The 17,651-nt window shown below is 38.3% G+C and overlaps 1 protein-coding gene across 4 annotated transcripts in view; it reads left to right on the forward strand.

Moving 5' to 3' along the window:
• MAP4K3 (mitogen-activated protein kinase kinase kinase kinase 3) overlaps nucleotides 1-17,651 on the forward strand; it is an 80,820-nt gene that overhangs the window by 32,267 nt on the left and 30,902 nt on the right. For 3 of the 4 annotated variants that reach the window (XM_042875859.1, XM_042875866.1, XM_042875886.1), the window contains 6 exons: nucleotides 2,821-2,896; nucleotides 4,158-4,216; nucleotides 6,701-6,763; nucleotides 15,266-15,324; nucleotides 16,413-16,451; nucleotides 16,751-16,807. In XM_042875859.1, the coding sequence (XP_042731793.1) occupies nucleotides 2,821-2,896; nucleotides 4,158-4,216; nucleotides 6,701-6,763; nucleotides 15,266-15,324; nucleotides 16,413-16,451; nucleotides 16,751-16,807 (353 nt within the window). The remainder of the gene's footprint in view (nucleotides 1-2,820; nucleotides 2,897-4,157; nucleotides 4,217-6,700; nucleotides 6,764-15,265; nucleotides 15,325-16,412; nucleotides 16,452-16,750; nucleotides 16,808-17,651) is intronic. The other variant, XM_042875876.1, reaches the window with a different exon arrangement.

Consider the following 17,651-nt stretch of genomic DNA (forward strand, 5'->3'; position numbering starts at 1 on the left):
AGTCACATGGGGACTCTGCTCTTTGTGTACTGAAGTGACTCTGTAGACATCTTACTGACAGTTGTCAGCAGCTTTCAAACTAGTATTCACTCATATGTCCCTTCTGACTTTGCTTTAAGAAAACTCTTACTTTGTGCAATATATTTATCAGTTATTACCTAATGAAGCCTGATATCAGAGGAAAAACTGTGCCTTGTCTGGGAGCAAATAATAAATAATCTCACATCAGTGATAAGAGTGCCTATTTTCATGATTTTAAAGAAACTAGGTGAGTTGATAGTGCTTAGGATAGGCAAGCTGCCTTGCATGTCTTTTTGATTTTTATTCTTTCAAATTCTAATTCATTTGCTGTCTACTTTATGCGTCTGAGGGATTTTTTGTTGCATTTGTGGATTCAGGGATAGGTATAATCTTCTCAGTCTTCATTCATCACATGGCCTTGAGCTGTGCAATGAGCTTCAAGCACCATTACTTGTAGCATTGGATCATCTTTATCAGGCAACTCAGATATGATGCTACCAAATCATTTTCCATTGAGGTTTTTCATTTGTCTGCAAAATGAGTTGGATGTTTGGGCAGTGTTTCCTTACAAAATAAATGAGTCCAGAATCTGCTTCCGTAATAAATTATTCAAGACATCTTGAGTGAGGTCTGTGTTTTAGATTAAGAATTCTGTCATAATTAAAGCCATTGTTGTCACTGTGGTCATTCCTATAATTTATCAAGGTGGGTAAGAGGTGTACCCTTTCAAACGTGCTCCATGACCTGCCTGCTCATAGACTGAAGGTGTTCATCAGAACTTGGGGAATCCCCTCTCCTACTCTAGTAGGATACACTGAATGCGCCCATCAAAAATTGAGAGCAGCAACATAACATGAGCTATGTTAGCTGTTCACCTGGCTCATGCTGTTTGGGTGGGATGGTCTGGAAGCTTGTCTTACAAATGAAAAGTTTAGTGTAGAGGGGAAAAAAAAACAACAAACCAAAACAAAAACAAAATAACCATGGTCCATGGAATCAAGTTGTTTGGATATAATCAGGAAGGTGTCCCCTTGCTACAATAAGTATTTGGCAGCAATATCTGTGATTGTGGCATTTTCAGTGTTTTCTTACTAAAACTAACAGAGGACCTAATTGGGTTTCCAGTTCAGTCAAAGACAGGATTTCCAATTGGCACTCTGCGTTCACTCCCTTATAAGTAAACCATTGTATCTGCTGGCAACCGTCTGTTCTTCACTTTCCTGTGACAGTGACTCTTGTGGTGGTTACTGATATGATAGTATCAGTATCATAGATATGATAGTCTCTGCAACTGAAAAGGTTGCAGAGAGGAAAGTGCTTATATTTGAGCCTTAACGCTGTATGTTTTGGCTTTAAGACTGCTCTTGAGATCTGTCCCATGCCTGAAGTTGCACCAAAATGGCAGTTGTGTTGGAAGCTAACGCACATTCCTTTGTCCTTAAGCACAGTTCGAGTGTCTTCTGCTTCTATTGGTTTGTTGTCAGCATAGGTCTTTCAAGGTGAGTTGAGGACTCCGTCCTTGTGACAGAGCAGTGAGGATTTGGCTACTTCCAGTAATTCTGTTGACAAGGAAAAGGAAGCGTGAGGGCAGGTTCTGCATGTAGCACAGTGTGAATATCAGTGAACATCTGTGGCAGGATGCAAGGAACTCGCAAAATAATACTGCAAAGGCAGAAATGCCTGTCCTCCCTCCTAAAACCTGGCTCATGATACTGGTGTTATAAGTGCTCACGCACAGTGAGCAAGTGAGCAACGCCTTTCAGCAAAGGATTATGAGTAAGAAACCTTTCGGCACTTTGTGATTGAAATACTCACGTGGAAAATCAGATCAGATCTTGAACTGCATCTTGAGCTATCTGTCAAGCTGTTTTTGAACTGCAATCCCAGTTTGTTTTGCATGAGTGGAGGCTGGCACAAGTTCCAAAACCAAACACGTGCCTCTGAGGTATATGGGAGAAAAATACCCTTAGTCCTGAAGCCCATCCAGCTGCAGAAAAGACAAAAGTGAATGTAGAAGTGAGGTGAAATGCTATGTACGTGTGTAAGGTCCTAATGTAAAGCAGGGAAGTTGTACGTGATGAAAACAGAAGGGGATTAACGCTTTCAGATAATATTTCATGATCAAATAGTTGCAGAGCTATTCGTGACTCCTTGTGAACCAGTTAAAGCTCTTTTCCATTGTTTTGTAGATAAAAGCTGCCAAGTGAAGATTAGAATTAGTATTTATAAAAGGAATGTTTACATCAAATTTCTGACCCCGTTATGTCAGATTACTTTCATTACAAATTGTTTTGTGCCATATATTCAAAACAGAAATGTAGCAAATGTGCATTCTCATAGATGACTTGTGGTGACGCTGTGGAGAATGAGGAAAAGCAAGTGGGATCTTCAAATCCATGATACTTTATTCTGTAAATAGAAGTAAATAGAAATCCATGGAAAAGGTATCTAAACAAAGGAAAATGCCGTCAACGAGTCTCAGTGTTACTACTTATTTTGGATGCTGATAATACCTGTAAACTGGAAGGCACAAAAAGGAAGTGTTAATGTGAGAAAAAGCAATTGCTGGTCAGCGCTGTCTTTACTTGCTCAAACTCGGAGTTTAAAAATACTTACACTGAAATTGAAGCTGTTTTCAGTGGAAATGTCTCCAAATAACTTTAACATACAAAAAACATTATTTTTGGCTTCCACTTGTTGTCTTTGTTGATACTATGCTAAAGTAATGTGCTTTAAAAAAACTGCATGGTATTGTTTCAAGTGAAATATATTTTGAAGTATTTTATTTTTGTTTTCTAGCCTCTTGTTGTGCCTCATAGAATTCATTCGACAAGTAGAAATGTGAGAGAAGAGAAGACGCGCTCTGAAATAAACTGTAAGCACATGCTTATGACGTTCTGAAGTTAATTGTTGATATTCACTTAAAGGGAGGCTATCAGAAAGAAGGGGACACAATATCAACTTTTTGTGATAGGATAATGGAAAATAATTACAAACTAGAAGAGAGGGGAGATGTAGACTGGATGTAAGTAAAATGTGCTTTATAAGGGCGATGAGACACTGGCACAAGTTTCCCAGAGATGTGGTAGAAACCCCATCCCTGGAGACACTCAAGGTCAGGCTGGATGGGGCTCTGAGCACCTGGTGGAGCTGTAGGTGTCCCTGTTCATTGCAGAGGGGTTGGACTAGATGGTCTTGGAAGGGACCTTCCAACTCCAATGTTTTTACAATTTTATGAAATTTTGACCACTATTCTGGGTATTTTAAATACTTAGAAACATCTTAATTGATATGCAGTAAAATTCAAAAAAAAAAAAGTGATGTTTTACCTACAGATTTAGGTTCCAGATGTTTACGCAATATAAATACTTACGTAAAATATTTGAATACACCCTTGTCAGCATTTTAACAAGTCTTACTATTGCCTCATCTTAATTGAACAGGATGCAACCTGAGCTCTTCTGAGAGCTGGTTGGTATAGCCCTGGGTCCCAGACCAGCAAAGATATTCAGTGTGGTGCCAGATTATGCTGGGTAACAAAATGTCGAAGAAAGCTTTTTTTTCCTTAGTATATTTGTTGTTTTGGGTTTTGAGATGAAACAGACATGTAGGAATCAATAAGGGAGAAAGTTGATCACTGGCTGTAAGAAAGAGACTTCATCCCCAGATTGTAGTCATTTCTTTGCTTGAATTAAATTAAAGCATTACTGGCAGCTTCAGTTGTCTTTTCTTAAGCTAAAATAGAGGGAAGGGTACCTGCCAAGGACAAAGTGTTAGTAGCTTTCCCCGAACTTGAATCAATTCTCTTTAGTGCTAATGAGACTCCAGAAGAACAGATCCAAGATTGAATTCAGAAAATCGGGTATTTTCTTTACAGCTGTGTTTCTCCTTTAAAGAAGACATTTCTCTGCCCTATTCGCTGAGTTCTTCTCCCAGTCCTTCTAATGATGATTGTGCTCCCTTTTCTGAGAGTAGTTTCTGTGCCTGTTCTAGCAGGTACAACTTTGTGTCTGAGTGTCAAATGTTTCTATCAGCGGACATATGATATACTCACTGCACTGAATTACTTTTGTTAACCTTTGGAGTTAAGTGTTTCCTAATCACTGTCTAATTTGTTTTCCTTTTCTTCTCTTTAGTTGGTCAAGTAAAATTTGATCCACCCTTGAGGAAAGAAACAGAGCCACATCATGAATTTGTGAGTAACAAGAAAGATGTGCAATGCACTGTACATTATTCTCTGCAAATATCCATGGAGTAAGGGAAATCTAAGATGTATAGTGTACTTTCTTAGCACTACTAAAATTTGTAGCAGTTTTCCCAGCAGGTGGTAACATACTAGTCCAAAATTGTTTGATGCTGCTACACTACACAGACAGACCCCTTACTTGTGGACTTTGCCAGGTGTGATGTATGAGCTATGTGATGTGTGGGGTTCCTCTGTCCTTTGTACTTTGTTGCTAAGTGTATCGTTCCCTTATTGTTTTAGGTATAAAATTGCTCTGTATGTGTACTCAGGTGCTTATGTCCCTGGTGCTCCCATTGGCAATGGTAACTAATAGAAATAATTATAAAATTAAGAGCCTGGGAAGGGATATAATGCATTTGAAAATAGATTTTTGTTGGTTTTTTATTTTCCCATGCAAACAAACTTTCTGTGGCCCTGGATCACACCTGAAACGCACTGAGTTTGGTGGCTGCTGTTTTGTGTAACAATGCAGTGCTGATGTTTTCCTCCTATGGATGTCTACCAGTACTAGATGTATGAGAACTCAGGCAGTGTGAGTAAAGGTGTTTGTGCTGTCACACCACTGCAGTAAATTCCTCTTCTATGGAGGCTGTTGCTTTCCTTGTTTGTACACTTTGGAGGTTTCTTCACATTCCTAGTTAAAAAGAATACGTCCTAGTTAAAATGATGCTTCCTTACTGCTGACTACTGTGTTCTCTAAAGCAGGTGTTAATGTAAATAAGTTGATTTAGTACTTTAGGTGAGAGGGACATCAGCTCCGCTCCTGGAGTTGCAGTTGTTCCTAAGAGTTGGTTGGTGCTGGATGCTTCCTTTTCCGTAGTCTTCAGACCACAAGTGGGATTTCTGATGCTCTTTGCCTTAATATGGCTCTGTAGCTGTGCTTAAATCTCTTTCACAGTGCCCTGTCCTTTGTCAGTGGGCCAGGTGGCTCTGGGTGTATAAGGTTGTGCACAATATTGCTCTTCTGCAACTGGCTGGGCAGGCAGTCTGATATTTCTGGAGTCTAATCGAGACGGGGGAGAACAATTTTTCCAGTCACATTCAGGATGTTGCAGTGATTTTAGATACAGTATTTAGACATCAATGTAACTGCGTTAGAGGTCCTAGCTGTAGCTGTGTGTGTTAAACAAGACAGAGATTTTCTGCAGAGGTTAAAGAGAGCACTTCTGAGAGCACTTCTTTGACAGGTATTCTTGGAAAGGAGGAATTGGACCTTCTTCCATAGTGGCTGTTAGCAGTCAGGACCTTTGGACATTGGACCCTTTGGACTTTGGAAGCCCTTGCTGCTGCAAGAAGAAGCTTGAAATGTCCAGATTAACTCTGGAAATTTTACTGTTTTCCTGTCAGAGTTTGTGTATTTCCAATCTTGCCTTATCTGCTTGTGGAGATTAACAGCCTTGCTGCCCGTATTGAAATGAAGCAAGCAGACGTGATCTGTCTTTTTGAGATAAAAATGTGTTTATTTTAAGGTATTTTATATCAAAGTAATAATATATTATGTCTGATGACCTGGTAGTATTTCTTTAGTACTAGTGTACAAGTTTGTTTTTAGTGTAGGTGTGAATGGAAAAGAATGCCCATTTATGAAATAATCATCAGCTCGTCTGCCACAGAATTACTGTGACATATCTGAAAAAGCCACTGCAAGCAAGATACAGTTCCTGTTAAAAAACAAAACTGTAACAACTGCTTACATCAAATATTTGTATCTGCAGTAGCTGTTCTTATCACTGTGGATTGAGAGTTAAGAGAGTTGTGTTGATTATTACAACTGCTGTTAGCCAAGAGAGAGATTGGGATTTTGAGAATGATGATGTTCAGTCTAGAAACCAAAGACAAAACATATTTTGTTGTTGGACGTGGAAATAGTAGAAAACTTAAATTGGTGTGTCAGAAGCCAATGGGATCTTTCCAAGGAACAGATTGAGTGGGAAAAGAATGATTTTTAAATGGAAGCAGGGGCAAGAGGTACTACTTCTTCCTTCAAAAGTAATGATGTTGATCTCTTTAATTAAAGCAGTTCTTCTGACCCTTTTGCTTCTATCTTGCTAAAACATGCATGATCTTCATGCTGCTTGACTGAAGATCATGACTACTCAAGCAAAGGACTGGACAACTGCTGCATAAGTTACTGTTGGTAATGCACTTTAATTTTAAGCTGGTGCATACCTGCATCTTACTGAGGCAGTTTTTCACCCAATACCACAGCTCAGGTGTTGAACAGCGTCCTTATTTTGGTGTGATTCAGTTGCCTTTGGTGATGGCACAATGCCCTTTGCTGTGCTTTATCCTCCCTGAACTGCTCTAACATGGTTTGAGCTTCAACTAACAGATTGTTTTTCTTTTTTACAAAAACGTTTCCCGTTATCTGTGCCTGGCTTTCAGCGACAATGTGAATAACTTGAATTTCTTGATCTCTTATCTAATGAACAGCCTGACAGTAGCGATTTTTTGGACAATACAGAAGACATATACTACACTGCAAGATCTAACCTGGTATATTTCATCTTATGCCTTTCTATGTCAGTGTTGGTTTTGTCCTTGTTTCACTTTTTCGGAGCTCGTGCTTTGTCCTGTTGTTGTGCTGGTGTTTTCATCTGTGTAAAAACCATTGTAATTTAGAAGGGAATTCTTAAAATGTGCAGTACTGCAAGTGTTTAATGCATGTTCATGTTTAGTTGAACCGCAGTAATGGAGGGGGCTCAGTGTTAGGCAGTCATTCCAATTTATTTAACTACTTTACAGTGAGTAACTTTTCAGAGAGTGATTTAAAAGTAGGAAAGAATGATGCTGGTAGTTTTGTTTGGTAGTTCCTTTAAATAATCCCCTGAAAGACTATAAAATGACATAAACTTAAATATCCAAATTCTCCAGATAGTAGTTAGGTTACAGAATGAATATAAACTCAATACAAGTAACAGATGGCAGGGTCCTAAGTGTTTTCAATGGCATTTGGCACCATTTCTGCTCTGAAACATTTTCCAAATTTTCTGCTACCACACTGCTAAAAATCTCAGCTGTTGGCACTGCAGTACAAAAGTTACTGTAGAAAGTGAGTTTACTCATTTATTTGTTCTTTAGGCACTGCATAGTTTGAAAAGTAATACTTTTGACTCTGACATCTTCCTGTATGGTGGAAAAAAAAATAAGCTTTCTGTGTTAGATGAAGAGCATTGTTTTAGTGGCTTTCTTTGATTTGTGAGCTGCTTAATGCAAGTGTACTGTGGGGAAAAATGGAAAACTAAGCTGTTTGGGAATGTCTTGATTTGTTGTTTTTTTTTAGTGTGATGGGTTTTATTTTGGATTTCTGGTTTTGGCTTCACTTGGCTCGATGTGCCTTGTATCTTCCAATGCTGTAATTACTGAGAGCTTTCACTCTGTCTTTTCCGTTCTCTGAAGGAATATCATGTAACTTTGCTTGATAGAAAAATACTTCAAAACAATTTGTGAAACAGAAGCTTAGGTTTCTCTGTATGAGAAACATCTCATCTGTGCAATTGCTTTAGTTCTGGGGGTTTTGGGGCTTCAATTTTTTTCATCTTGGTTTTTATTTTTTCATTTGATGCTTTTTGACGTTGCTTTTGGTGTTGTTTCCTATGATGTTAACCTACAATCTGTGGGCCTAAGGGGCCAGTAACAACACGTCTCCCAACTAGACTGTCCTTTCTTCCCTTTGAGAAATGATTACTTTACTAAAGCTGGTAAAGTACTAATGCTACAATCATGGGAGGACATAGCAGGACCAAAATTATTGCCCTTAAAACGTTTTTGCTGTATTTAAAAATGCATCCGGAGATGGTCTCAAGTATATAATGTCGTGAGGAAAAAATGTGCAACTTCTTCCAGGTTATTTTTTTCTATCACAGGGGTTGGAGGGGACCTCTGGAGATCAGGTGGTCCAACCCTTTGCTCCAACAGGTTCCTACAGCAGACTGTACAGGAAAGTGTCCCCAGGTGGGTTTTGACTATCTGTGGAGAAGGAGACCCCGCAGCCCCCCTGGGCAGCCTGTTCAGCTGCTCTGTCACCCTCACAGTAAAAAAAGTTTTCCCTCGTTTGCATAGAACTTCCTGAGTTCCAGTTTTTGCCCATTGCCCCTCGTCCTGTTCCCGGGTACTGCTGACAAGAGCCTGGCTTCTGGGTGCAGGCTATTTATTTATTCATTTATTTGTTTTGCTCCACTGATGGTGAGGTTATAAAGCAATGTATGGAAAATGTGACAGATATAATTTGTCCTGATGTTAAAAAACAAACCAAAAAACCTGAATTTTTCTAATATCAGTTTGTCTCACCAGGCTGTAAGAAGGTGAATTGAGCAAATAGAAAAATCTTTTAAAATAAATTTGGATAATAAAGCTGCTAATTTGAAATTTTGTGTTTTGGTGTCAGATGGAAGTGCTGATGCTACAGATATGGCTCAACTTGCTGTGTTTGTTAGAGACGTTGGTAACAAATGCAATGGCACTGAAGAAATGGCTGCTTTGGTGCCATTGAAAGGCACAACTACATTTCTTGATTTGTACAAAGCACTAAAACTGCATGAAAACAACTTTCTTTGACCTTTGTCAGCATATCTGTATATATATACAGGCATCCTGGTAATGGGTTAATTAAAACAAAAAAATAAAATTATAAAATGAATAGAAAATGGTGCACTTGCTACCAGCAACTCTCTTTTGATGAAATAGCACTACATTGTATGTCAAGAAGTGCTTGAATCATAGCCAATCCCACGAGTTCCTTAACAGTATGGATGCTGATGATGAGGACATCTTTTACACATCTGAAGGAAGGTGGTAAGTCAGGGTAAAATGTGAAAAAAACATTATGAATTGCAAAAGAATACAAGTAAGTTATGGAATCAAAAGGAAAATTTATGCTGGCACTTGGAAATGAAAAATGGCTCAGATTTAGCATTTTTGGTGGATTTGGCTCCTCATTTAAATGAGCTAAACATGTGTCTTCAAAGTGAAAATCAACTTATCTGTGCTGTGTTTCAAACTATAACAATGTTCAGAATGAAACAAATTATGACAAGCAGATGTTACAGCAAATAATTGGATGCATTGTGATACACTAATTGCAGTCCTGTGAACAGTGAAAAATATGCAGTTGTACTTCCCATTGTGATTAAAAGAATTTGAGAATGAGTTTCAAGATTGATGATATTTTTGGCAATTAGTTGTTATTTTTGACTGGTTTTAGTCAGTGTAAATACCTCCAGATTTGCAAATGGAACATACAGAGTTGCAATCAAATTCAACTCGAGGGAAAATTGGATTTGATGTGTCACGTTCTGGCTGAACTAGGCTGGTTTGACCTCCGTGAGGTGTTGTTGCCCACTTCTGCTAACAGCCTGCTCTTTTAAGGCTGATGTGAAATGTACCTGTTACTAATTAGCAGAGCTCTCCCTCAGTTCCCACAAAGATGATGGAGAGGGATCTCACAACAACGCAGCAGCTCCTCAGCACCCTGAATGCAGTGCATCTGCTCCAAGTAACCAATTGATAACACTCTAGCCACTTTTGTTTCTTTGTGTTGGAGAATAAGTGATTCTGAGTTGGTCTTTATTTAATCTTAGAGTGTTCAACATGCAGTGAAGCACATTGAGTCCTGCCTCCTTAGGAAGTGGGGGCAGAGGAGTTGGAAGGAACTTGGATTGAAGTTGTTTTCTGTTGCTATGAACTTGGCATTCATTTTAGACTTGTTTGGCAAAGTATTTAGTAAGGGTTTTGCTGTTACCATACAGTCCTTGCTGTTGTGGTTGCCAGATGCATTTATGCATTTGGTCTCATTTAATTTATATTTATTTGTTTGCTTATGAACATATTCTGAGTGTAATCATTTTTAATAGTCTTTGGCAACAGTTAATTTTGAGAATGAGATGTTTCAGCATAGCTTTTCTGTGTTAATGTTTTGTGGCATAGAAATTGAAATCTTGGTTGGAAAATGTTAAATGAGAGAGGAGTGACTGACATAGATGATGAACTATGCCCAGCAGGGCTGTTCTTTAGTTTGATTAGTTCATTTTTCTCCTCTCTATACATGCATACATATGATTTTCCTTTGTTAAAAACCACAAAGACTTATATTCGTAATTGTTTGCAATACTTATTTTAGAGTTATAATAGCTACCAATTACGTGGATTGCAGAAAATCTTCATGCTTTGTTCTGTTTTGAATAATAAAGTGATGTGTGGTCCTTATCATCAGAAGAAAATAAATAGGAGTCAGGGTGAAAGTGCGTAAGGATCAAGAATTTGGATTGGTTATTTCTTGCTCTTCATCTTCCCTGTGTATTTTGGATACTTTCTACTTTGGCTTGAGAAATGAGATGTTGAATTTCATTGCTAGGAAGCAGTTCAAAAATGTTACGTACATTTGCCCTTTTCACTGAGGTCACACTATAGTTATATAGCAGTGTTCCGTTACATGGATATAGTGCTGTTTGTGTGGATACTCATAGGGAAAATGTGTAGGGAACTGAAACACAGGGAAAAGGAGAACTACAGCTATGTAGCAGTAGTGTGCAGGAAAACCTCAGCCAGTCGCCAGAGAGACATACTTTCATTTGTGTTTTAAAAAAAAGAAGTATGTATAAAATCAGCTATTTTGTGGTGTATTATGCCATCCAATTAAATTCAAGAATGCATTTTTAACAAAATGAAGGCATTAGAAGTTTATCTTATTCATTAATATCAGAGTCCTCTTAAAATAAGCATTCTCTTTTATGAAGCAGCATGATAGGAACTGCATCATCTTAGCTTTATTGAGAAACAGACATGTGTATGTTCCTTCTTGTTAATAGTCCAAAGGTGTTTTATAGTCTTCAAAATTCAAATTTCTTTCCCCAGCACTTTTTGGGATTAAAATCCTTAATTTTTGTTACTTTAGATGGTGACAAGACAAGGAAGAATGGTTTTAAACTGAAGGAAGGCAGGTTTAGATTAGGTGTCAGGGGCAAGTTCTTCACTGAGAGAGGTGCTGACATAGGCTGCCTGGAGGGGCTGTGGGTGCCCCATCCCTGGAGGTGTTTAGGCTGGGTTAGATGGGGCCCTGAGCAGTCTGATCTAGTACTGATCCAACAGTTGGCAACCCTGCCTGTGGCATGGTGGTTGGAACTTGATGATCCTTGAGGGCTCTTCCAACCCAAGTCATTTTGTGATTCTGTGAAATTATCTTGTTTTTTAATAGGCTAAAGTTCCAGGTAGCAGATGGGGAAGTAGCTGAATTGATAGTTCACTGTATACATTCAGTTTTGCTTTTTGAAAGACTGAACATCTAAAAAAAATGTATTTTTTTATTGCAGCTCATCCCTGGGGAGTAAGTATCTTAATTAGGAACGCTGTGTCAAAGCTCAAGTAATGATTCATCGTGAAATTCTACTGAAAATTAAATAGTATTTCTTTTTAAGCTTCAATTGCAGAAGGTATTGTAGTTCTGGTAGTTCCTGGGGTGTTTTACAGCATAGCCATACCCTCCTTCAAATTTGTCTTCTCTTTGAGGAAATCTTTATACTTTTGTAGTCATTGATGACTTTGCACAACAGATTACACTGAAAGGTGTGATTTGCCTTTTATGTGACCATTAACTGGAAAATTGTGTGAAGAAATAGCGATTACTCCTTGTATTATCTTTTCTTCCCAAAGCAGTTGTCATCCGCAGATAGTGTTTTGTCTTGTGTGTAGTTGCCTTGGTTCAAGAGTTGGTCCTTAATAACCTGAGCTTGCATGCACAGTGATCTGGGGCTGCATCTTTGACAGCAAGGTCATTGACTGTGTTCTCATGTGTACTTGGCTGTAGGCCTTGAGCTTCTTTTGGAAAACACCTGCCTAGTTGTTCCAATTCTTCTACTGTCAATGTCTTTAGTTAACTAATCAACGTGGTGTGTATCTGAAATGAGGACTTTCATGGAGATCAGTAATGTCACTAGGCTACCTTAAGATATGGAGAATGTGCCTTTGTTAAGTCAGTTTTTGCATCACTTAGCAATTAATGATATTCTCTTCTTCAAATGGGAATCCATGCCTAATAATACTGCTGTTGTGTTGAAGTGTGTGTTGGGCTTTAAAATGGGCTTTTATTGGTTGTTCTGATAAAGTGCAACAGTACTCTGGAGACTTTGCGTGGTAGGTGCAGTACTTAGCAATGTTTATGTATTAAATATGTAGCAAAAGGGTTTAAGAAATTACAACTTCAAGATATATTTGAAATAGAGGGTACAGAACAGCTTAGATCTTTTTAAAAAGCTTTCTAGCTCTGAGCATTTATCTGTCAAGAATACAGAAGAGTAAATTCCCCTAGCAATAGTCGCTTCACCCCACATTTTGGTTGAAAATGAATGATATTTTAAAAGTTTACAAGAAAACAGTCTGGTTAAGGACAGGAAGTTAAAAATATACATATCCTATTTTAATCACAGTCAAATGCTGACAGTATTTAGTATAACAGTAAGCTGAACAAAAAACAGCTTTTGTCCTCTTAGAGTATTTAAACATAAGTAATTCTGGCAGATGTCATTTTTCATAAAGAGAATTCCAGCAAGATTAGGTGACAGATAAAGGCTCTTTACGTGTTATGGGGGTTATTTTCCCTTTGTAATTTTCCTGATGTTGCCATGTTTCTTTCTATATATATATAAAATATACAAACTATGTATATATAGTCAAGCATTGTGTGGTGCGTAAATTAAATTGGACAGACGTTTTGGCTCTGTGCAGCGTAAGATTTTTGCTTCCTGCTTTTGATTAATGTGATTTTGCAACATGTAGACAAAACGCTCATCACTTAAGCTGGAAATCTCAGGTTTCATTATACTGATCTGGGGTTGCTTTTCTCCAGCAGCCCTTATTCTGGCATCCCCTCACGTTTCTTTGCACTGCCTGCTTAACCTCCTTTTTGGGGAGCCTGCTGACATCTTACGTTTCCATTCTTGTTATTTTCTTTCCAGTGCCTGAATCCCCAAATACCTGTGTGCTTACATTTGGCATCTGTGGAATTTTTGGAGATGGCATAGAAATAATTAAATCCTCTCAGGAGAGTTAACTCAATGTGTCTGCGTGGTGAATCGGAGTACGTTAACTGGTTAACAGAATTGACTGGGGAAGGTGACAGATTTAGAGATTAATGAAGAGATTGAATTTGCAGAGGGCATGGGATGGCCTTTCATGGGGAGAGGAGACTCGCTGTGCAAGCTATTGAGGTACAGAAGGAGAATGAAACTGTGAAGAAGGAAGAAAAAGAGCAGTGTGTTCGTAGTGTCCGTGCCTTGTGGAGCTGGGGATGTGGCCCTGGAGGGAAGGGAGCCTTCCTCCCCACCTGCAGCACTGATTGCAAGCTCTTCTTTGCTGTCCCTTCATTTTTTGGCTCAGTTGACTGAGGTTTCAGTTGAAAGCTGGGTGGCCCATTTGAGTCACATCATTGGAAGCGCGTAGGGTTTGTTGGTGGTTTTGGATTTCTTTGTTTAGTTCTAGAAATATATGTGTGATAAATTTGGTACTAAGGTTAAAAAGTCAGTGTGTTGAAGATTGAGGAAATGCCAGCAGTGGGCTTTCCTCTGCAATTTTTATTCAAACCTCTGATCTGTGCTTTCTTTTACATCACGTAATTATATACTGCTTGTTTCCACAATATCCCACTTGCTTTGGGAAAATATGGAAGCTCATGAAAGCAATCACGTGCTGCTGACAGCTGTGGTAGGAACAACCATGTGGAAACCACTGCTTAGCTTTAGAGAGCAGAGTTGAGGGTGCAGTTTGCAAGTCCTGGGACTCTTAGCCAAGTGAAAAAGCAATCTTTCATAGCATCCTGTTAAGTAATGGCTCTTCAGTCTGCAATTGGAAGTAGTGGCGATTTGTGTTTTGTTTTCTTGGAGCACTGGCAAATCTCATAGGAGACTTTTCCCCTGACTTTTAAAATATTGTTTGAAAGATCAGCCCAAGTTGTTGTCTAGCTCATTTTTATTGTTCTTACAGCTTGGATACCTGAGCACAGTTCTGAGTGCTTTTGATACAGACTGCAGCTGAAAGAGGACTGTTGTGTAGAAGATATCAGGGGACCTTTAAAATGTTCCCTGTTAAGGAGCTGTATACCGTCATTTGTGTAGCATAATTTGTCACTAACTTAAGTGGTGAATAACTAATTTCTCATGGTGAATGCACACAGCATTTTTGGGGGAAGCAGGTCTACGTAGGTTGTGATCCACTGGAAGAAATAAATACCCTGTAATTATATCAGTGTTCTCCTGACAGATGCAAAGTTGAGGGTGCTTCAGTATGCTCTCTGTATTCTGCCTAATGAATTTAATTTGTATGCCATACAACATCTGTTGAATAGTAGTGTCTGCAGCCTGTTGGCACTTCTTTTTCGGAGTAGCCTGCCCTCCGCAATTGCTTGAGTGCTTTGCTTTGTTGCCCATCCTGATATTATTGTTTTTCTTTTTGATACAAAAGATGATGTTAAAATATACATGAGGACCTAGAGTTATCCTTAAAATATGTATCAGAGCTATAAAAGCACTTTTACTGTCCTTTCTGCTTATTTTTTTTTCACATCCCCATGTGCCGAAGGCATTTCAGGCTCTCTGCCAGAAGACCTCCTTGTCTGAAAGTACTGTTAATGCACCAGAGAGGGATGGATGGCAGGGGTCTGTATGAAGCAGTGCGATTGCTTTGATATGGTTTGGTCTATCACAAAGTCTTGATGTTGTTACCTTTTTGCAGCTCATTTATTTGAGTAAAGCATCTGCGTGTCCAAGAAGGAGGCTAATGACAGCTTTAGAAGGAATTATACAGGGTAGCAATAGAGTTTTAGAAGGAAAGCAACTTCTGCTAACTGGCATAGAGGAGATTTTTGGGTGACAGGAATCTAAGGGATCAGGTGGGTTTGAGCTAGTTTGTTCCATGCTCAGATTTTGTGGAGAAGGTGACAGCAGCACGATGCAGGGTATGTGTCTGATGTTCACATTTTCATTTTAAAGATTCATTCTCTTGTATTTGTAGGATCTGCAGCTAGAATATGGTCATGGTCCTCAAGGTGGCTACTTCTTGGGTGCAAATAAGTGAGTAAGCAATGGCATTTTATTGTCTCATACTCCCTTGAGGCTGTTAGAATGCTGTACATGTATGTTTAAATGCATCAGCTGTAACTGATGTAATAAAAAGTCATGCCTGTTCATATCAATTACAATTCCAAAATAACTCTTTATTTCTATAGTGATAGTAGTTACAGTGATAAAGAATTACGGCACTTTTCAGTGTTTGAGGCTGTGTTGCTCATACTGCTTCTGTGGTGCTGTGAGCTGTGATCTCGGTCTGCTTGTTAACACAAAAGTAGTTGCTGTGGAGCACAACTATACCCCATCTTGTAGCTCCTCCTGACAGTTGCTCTGTGAACCCCTTGTTCAGGTTACAGAGTGCTAGGAATATTCAATAAAATTTACCTTGTTCAAAGTCCTCCAACTTCATAGGTTTAATAAAATTCTCTCATGTTCGTCAAGTGAAATAGTTTTCAATGTAACCGTTGTTTTCCACCTAATTTCTTAATTTCCATCTATGTGTGCCAGAATTAGGATGCCTACCTTTGCATTGCTAAGTGAAATCATATTTGAAAAATGCATAAAATGTAAGCCTAGAGCATGTTGTTTTACAAAATCTTTTAGATTGGAAAATCTGAATACTGTGATCTTCTGTCATTTTGTTGCTTCCTATCCCTGTATTTTGCCTGCTGTTCCTCTGTGTTTCCAAAGTCACAAAAATAAAGTTCAGAACTTTAGAAAAATTAATTAGGGTAATATAGATTTGTTCTAGTTGTAGTTTAATGCTCATGTCACTCTAGCTTTTCTTTATTGTTACTGATTTTCTTAGATAGCATGGCTTTCTTTTAAATTGAATCAAGCTAAAACTGTCCTTGCTTTCCATTACACAGATAACAATGAAGACTGCATTTAATAGCAGTGCATTAATAAATGCAGGTGGAAATGTGTTGTGTAACTTTTTAGCACTGTTTGATTGATGTTCTGGAAGCCAGCTAAAATAACATGTTTGGGGTTAATTACTGTCAAAATCATAGGAGTATTTGCCATGGCTTTTGATAATTAAGTTTGTGTGCCATAATTAAACTGTCTTTTTATTCTTATTTATGCTGAAGGAGTCTCTTAAAATCAGTTGAAGAAGAACTGCATCAGCGGTAATTCTATTTTTCTTTCCTCTTGTGTGTTTTGCTCATTTGCTCTTTGATTTCTTATGACTGTCACAGCTAGCTCTTGTTTGACTCTGTACATGCTGAGGAGATATGGGGGAGGCTTAGTGGTCTGGATTGCAGCTATGCTTTAGATAATAATGTAATAACTAATAACAGTAACAAAAGGTAAAAGGGAATAAAGATCTGTAGAAGGGGTTGTAGTCCTTAGGCTCAGAATTTTACACAGCAGCCAAAGTCATTTTATTAAAATTGACTCAGACATAGTACTTTGTTCATTTTCGTAGGGGACATGTGGCACATTTAGAAGATGATGATGATGATGCAGATGATGATGCTAAACAGTAAGTAACTTTTTCGTCTTGTAAAAAAGTTTGTGTGTGTGTGTGTGTGTGTGTGTGTGTGCTTGTGTTGAAAGCCTGATTTTTGAACTGATGGAAATGAAGTTGAATTCAATTCAAGATGCACGTTTAATGTAGTTTCTAGATTACATCTCCAGAATTTTGCTTTTTGTGCTGATGAACTTGTGTTAAATGAGGGGGGGAAAATGTTGTTCCTCATTTGATACAGTTGTCCTTTTGTTTTCTATTTTTGAACAAAATCTCAGTATGCTTCTGTTGAACCATGAAGTTGTCTGACCTCTGTCCTGATGTCGTTAGAAATGATAACTGTATTAAAAGCTTATGGAAATACATAAGCAGTATGTATAACCAGGACTGGGTTTATTCTTTGCACATTCTCATCCAAGAGTTTTCTGGGACAGGGAGAACAAGCTTATGTGACTGCAAAGGCAGTGTCAGTAGGTATGTGCTAAAATAATAATGCTTATATGAAATTCCACTGGTAGAAGTATTTTGGAGCCTTTTCTGTTGACAGATAAAAGCCAAAACAATTTTAAATACACAGACAGTATGTGGAAATTTACATTCCTAAGTAAATCCAGTGTAAAGACAAAAAAGAAAGTTGCCCTTGAGGCGGATTTCTTGCTTACTTTTCTGTTAATGGATAATTTTGAAAGCTGTTGTTTCATGTCAGAAACCTGTAAAACATGCATTATCAATGGAATGTTTACTCTTTTATGGAGAAATAAATAACTATTTCTTTTCTTGAGTTGTTGCACTTGTTTCCTTGTAACAAAGGTGGGGCTTTTATCACTTCAGTAAGCTTTAGGGACAGCCCTCTTCAGGA

Source organism: Lagopus leucura, unplaced genomic scaffold (assembly GCF_019238085.1).
Source record: "Lagopus leucura isolate 7727_CA_CO unplaced genomic scaffold, USGS_WTPT01 Super-Scaffold_73, whole genome shotgun sequence".
NCBI lineage: Eukaryota > Metazoa > Chordata > Aves > Galliformes > Phasianidae > Lagopus > Lagopus leucura.